A 5397-nucleotide genomic window follows, 5' to 3' on the forward strand; every position below is an offset into this window, starting at 1 on the left:
TCCACGTGACACTGACAATGCCACGTGTCACACACAGGAACCTGACACGTGGTATTTTTAATTTTTTTTCAAAAATTAAAAAGAAAATAAAAAAAATAAAAAAAAACAAAAAAACCTAAATTAAACCTAAATTGTACCAAAGTGAGTATCATCCAAATAATTAAAGTATTATTCTATTTTTTAAGGATTAAAAGTGGGTGAAACTGGATTAATGAAAATTTAAAGAGACAAATTGACTATTTTACCAAACTTTTATTAGTATCTTGAATTCAATTATTTACTAATTTCTGTTTGAAGAAACTCACTCCCTAATTTGATGGCGGTAATAAATTTGAGAACAAATTGTATCAAGAACGTGGTTCTGTTATTGTTCAATTTCAAAACACAGTGACACACTCATACAGGTAAAAAAAAAGCAACAATAATACTGAAGTAATGGTTGAACTTCACAGCGTGACGTAGTTGAATTTTGGTGCCTAATATGGTATTCTGAGATGGACCTCCCATCAAACCGTCAATAAAGAAAACCAGACTTGTTCAGAAAATTTTGGCAAAAGCCTCTTCTTCTTCTTCAATCTTCAGCAATAACCCATTTTCCATACTTTTTCTTTCACTAAGGAAAACCCTTTGTCCTTATTTCTTCAAAGCAAATTCACTCTCTTTTGGTCCCTCAAATAATATTTTCGTATCTCTCTCTGTCTCTCTCATTGTTGCTGGGAAGAACACACATCCCTTTCTTCCATTGCGAAGAAATCTCTCGCAACCACTTTCCCTTGTGACGTTTTAACCATCGCCTTCGCCACCTTCTTCTGCTGACCACAATTGACTTCTTCTTTTGCCTTATAATCTCAACTCCCGTTATTTGCAGTTGCAGCCACCACCGAGGTTAATCGGATCAAGGAGTTTCTGGGTGACAAAAAAAGAAAAAAGAATGGATTTTTGGAAGGTGGGGTTCCTTTGCCTTCTTTGGGCTTCTTCTGTTCTTTCAATTGGGGCTGTGGAGCTGGGTCGACATCAACCTACTGAGAGAATTTCAGGTGGGGTTCTTCAAAGTTTGTTTTCGCCCCCGTTTCTACTTGTTTCATCAGATTCTTTCTGAGGTCGATTTATCCAGTGTTCTGTTGATTTGATTTGATTGGATTGGATTGGTTTGCTTTTGTTGATTTGGGTCTTAGAGATTTCAGTTCTGGTGAATTTCATTCCTGTTTGTTGGTCTTAATGGTTTATAATTTCTTGTTATAGTTTTCAGTGGTGTGTTTTTGCGGGTTGAGAGTTGATTTAACTAAGATCTACTTTGGTTTTAGGTTGATTCGGAAAATATCTATTACATAAATCGTTGACTAGCTTTTGAGATGTTATTCTTCCATTCAGTGTTTCAAGCACAGAATGCTAGTTCTTCAGCATTGCATGTAATGATTTAGATTCTTATAATGGCCATTTCAAAATTGGGAAGTGCCAAACATTCTATTTAGAAACTACTATTACCATGTCCTAAAATTTTTCTGGTTTGATATTTTGGGATGCACACGACCCCAATTCTTTGTAGTATGATCTATTTCTGGGACTGGTTTTGTGTAGCTGTTTATATTGTAATATATGGCAATGCGAAGACAGATTCTTATCTAGCGCAGGAGGATCTAGGGTCAGGTACAATAAGTTACGTGCTGAAATTGGTCCCAGAAATTGAAAAAGACGTACACCGGAAGGGGCTGTTTTTCAATTTAGGGTTGTGTTTTAGTCAATTTTCACTTTAGTAAGGTTATATGGATTGGCACGAGATCTTGATGACCTTTGTTGACTTATTTTAAATCATGCCGTGGCCTGATTCTGAATCTAACCTTTATTAGTGCTGCAGTACTTCGTAATATAGTGTGAGAAGGAGGAAAAGGAAAAACCAGTTTTTTTCATAGAGATTTTTGTTGTCCTCTTCATTTGCTACAAACTTCCTATATTCCAGTACTAGCAATCAGCTTAAGAGGTTGGAAGAAGCATATATGTGCACACCGAGGATGCTTTTAAGATATTGCTTGCAAAAGATATTTTTCCAATGAGCTATGAAAATATATTTAGAGCAATTTAGAAACATATTGGTAGGTCCCTGCATCCTTAGTACTCAAATTCACCCAAGAAGATAAATAGGTTTTTATGCCAGTAGCCTTTGGTGTGTTTTCTATTGCTTGATATGATAAGAGAGGAGCAAATCACTTTCATTTTAAGTTAAGGTTGAAGTGGTGCCTTTTTTCAAGCATTCTTCATTATTAAAGGTAGAATGCCAGAAGGTTATTGTCATTCTGAAGTTTGGGATCTTCCTGAATTACATAAGGGTTTCTCCTATACTTTTGATGTTTAAACTTTGACACTGGAATCTGAAGGAAAGTAGGTTCACTATATCCCTCTCTTTCTGCTAGAATTACAGCAAAAAAAAAAAAACATTGTGTCTATTTTTTTTTTAATGTAAATTAAGTTCGAAATTCTACAGGATACCTCTTTCTTTAATGGGTTAATTAGATCTAAATGAAAAATCATTAATTAAAACCTTATAATTCTGTACCCGTTTTCTTGCAGGTGAGTTAAGTGAAAAATGAGTGTACTTTGCATGCATTTTCTATCACGAAAGAATGTTGCTCCTAACTGTGTTGATACTTAGATGTTATGATGGTGTTATATTCAACTCGGCATAATGGCGTAGAGATTGTCAGGAAGTAGCATATGTTGGATTAAAATCCAATGACTAAGCAGTTGGAATGGGAGTATGGTGAAATTTTTTTTATCTAAAACTCTTGTGATACATACACATAAACAGTGTGATATATACACCTCACCTGGTTGCATGGAATTCAAGGGGTTAATATTAAGTTTGATTCTTTGTATTATTTCTGAATGACTTGCATTAAGCAATTCTGATTCAGAATTTGGAGATAAATTGGAGTCAAGTCTCAGACTTCTTTGTGCTGTTTTATCTATTTCAAATCCGCTATATTATAGTTATGTAAGGAACTGAGAGTACTAATCATGTGGTTGAACCAATTGTAGGTAGTGCCGGTGACGTGTTAGAAGATGATCCAGTGGGAAGGTTAAAAGTTTTTGTTTATGAACTTCCGAGCAAATATAATAAGAAAATCCTGCAAAAGGACCCTAGATGCCTCACTCATATGTTTGCTGCTGAGATCTTTATGCACCGGTTTCTATTATCTAGCCCTGTCCGAACCCTTAATCCGGAAGAAGCTGATTGGTTTTACACCCCTGTATACACCACTTGTGACTTGACACCAAATGGCCTCCCCTTACCTTTCAAGTCTCCACGAATGATGCGAAGTGCCATACAGCTTATTTCTTCAAACTGGCCTTACTGGAACAGGACAGAAGGGGCAGATCATTTCTTTGTAACCCCTCATGACTTTGGAGCTTGCTTCCATTATCAAGTAAGAAATTTAGTGTTCCATTTCAATTTTTCTATTTTCACAACTAATAGTTCAATTGAGCATTCAAACACATTATGCGAAGTTTGGTGAGAAGCACCTTGAATTCCAGTACTAAAGCTGTACATGGATATTGTAATAAGCATTTTTACCTTGTTATTTTGTTCCAGGAGGAGAAAGCAATAGAAAGAGGAATTCTTCCACTGCTGCAGCGTGCTACCTTGGTTCAGACATTTGGACAGAGGAATCATGTTTGCCTGAAAGAGGGCTCAATCACCATTCCTCCATATGCCCCTCCACAGAAAATGCACGCACACCTAATTCCTGAAAAGACGCCTAGGTCCATTTTTGTTTACTTCCGGGGACTGTTTTATGATGTTGGAAATGACCCTGAAGGTGGCTACTATGCAAGGTAGGTCTTATGTTTTACACCCCACAAACTTAAAGGATCGGATTTGGACATGTGACATGTGAGTGTTTTTAGTTTTCATTTATCTTTCTATCATGTTTGCATAAGATCTTTTGACTTAAAATTTATTTAGTATTTAGTTATTGAAACTAGTCAAGCATAATTGGATTAACAACATTCATGTTCTAATTGGTTCCTTCTAGTATTCTTACTGAAAACTAAGTAATTTAATCATGCATGAAGTTTGGTTCCATGTCTTCATGCTTTCATGGAAAAAACAACAAAACCATGGTGAAGGCTCAAACTGACTGAACTTTGGTATGTTACAGAGGTGCAAGAGCAGCAGTGTGGGAGAACTTTAAGGACAATCCTCTGTTTGACATTTCCACAGAGCATCCAACAACATACTACGAAGACATGCAGCGAGCTGTGTTCTGCTTGTGTCCACTTGGATGGGCCCCTTGGAGCCCAAGACTGGTTGAAGCTGTGATATTTGGCTGCATCCCAGTGATCATTGCAGATGATATTGTTCTTCCATTTGCTGATGCAATCCCTTGGGAAGAGATAGGTGTATATGTTGATGAAAAAGATGTACCTCAACTAGACACTATACTCACATCTATTCCACCAGAAGTTATCTTGAGGAAACAGAGATTACTTGCCAACCCTTCCATGAAGCAAGCTATGCTGTTCCCTCAACCGGCGCAACCCGGTGATGCTTTCCATCAAGTTTTGAATGGCCTTGCTCGGAAACTGCCGCACGACCGCACTGTCTTCTTGAAACCAGGAGAGAAGGCCTTGAATTGGACTGCTGGGCCTGTGGGGGACCTTAAACCATGGTAGCACTTATAACACCTTTCTGGGGCAATTAGGATTCTTCACACATTTTGGTCTATACTTCCAAGTGTGCATAGGTGGGGTTGGAAATTGAGATGCTGGTTTTTGTTGCCTTTGTAAATTTTGATTGTTTTTCTCAGACCATTCATTAGATCATTTGATATCCATTTTTCAGTTTTATTGCTCAAATGGTATACATACAAAAACTATGGAAATCAGTGACCTAGCACACCACAAACAATAGAGTCCTTGGCTAGAGTCAGTGACCTAGCACAAACCATGGAAATCAAGATGACATCAATACATAATAGGCTTCTTGTTTTGGTATGCATTTCTGATGATGGTAGTTGCACTGTAGAATAAGGAATGATTCGTATTGGATTAGTAATTGATTATTTCTATCATGTTAATTGGTTTGGTTCTCCAAATCACTCTTTCATTTCTTTATAAAGATATTGAAAGTTTTGAAAGCAAAGTTAGTGGTTTCATTATGATATTATTGTTACTCATTTGGTGGTTAGCTAGGGTGGTCCCATTGATATGGCTGGCATCGCAGTATCAACTTTCAACACGGTGGATTGTTTTTGGCGTTTTGTCTTTCTTTTCGTTGATGTAATATTGTGGTATGTGATGTGACCTGTCCTACCAAAATGCGAGGCGCAAATTAAGGCCCAGGTTTATTGTATTGGAAAAATATATTTTAACACCATTGTTCATTAAAAATATCTACTT

The 5397-nt window shown here is 36.9% G+C and overlaps 1 protein-coding gene across 1 annotated transcript; it reads left to right on the plus strand.

Annotated features, from left to right (window-relative positions):
- The first annotated feature begins 408 nt into the window (after positions 1-408).
- On the plus strand, positions 409-4996 carry GUT1 (Exostosin family protein). The gene is made up of 4 exons (XM_028047619.2): positions 409-1037; positions 3034-3422; positions 3590-3831; positions 4158-4996. Exons 1-4 carry the CDS (start codon positions 932-934, stop codon positions 4669-4671), a joined length of 1251 nt encoding a protein of 416 aa, XP_027903420.1. The 5' UTR covers positions 409-931; the 3' UTR covers positions 4672-4996.
- Positions 4997-5397: the final 401 nt, after the last annotated feature.

This window comes from Vigna unguiculata, chromosome 9, assembly GCF_037176805.1.
Source record: "Vigna unguiculata cultivar grain cowpea cultivar isolate G323 ecotype 2 chromosome 9, ASM3717680v1, whole genome shotgun sequence".
NCBI classification, from domain to species: Eukaryota; Viridiplantae; Streptophyta; class Magnoliopsida; order Fabales; family Fabaceae; genus Vigna; species Vigna unguiculata.

Coding starts and splice junctions, on each gene's coding strand:
- GUT1 (XM_028047619.2), top strand. CDS start 932: ATGGATTTTTGGAAGGTGGGGTTCCTTTGCCTTCTTTGGGCTTCTTCT. Junction 1,038..3,033: donor ACCTACTGAGAGAATTTCAG/GTGGGGTTCTTC, acceptor AACCAATTGTAG/GTAGTGCCGGTGACGTGTTA. Junction 3,423..3,589: donor GAGCTTGCTTCCATTATCAA/GTAAGAAATTTA, acceptor ATTTTGTTCCAG/GAGGAGAAAGCAATAGAAAG.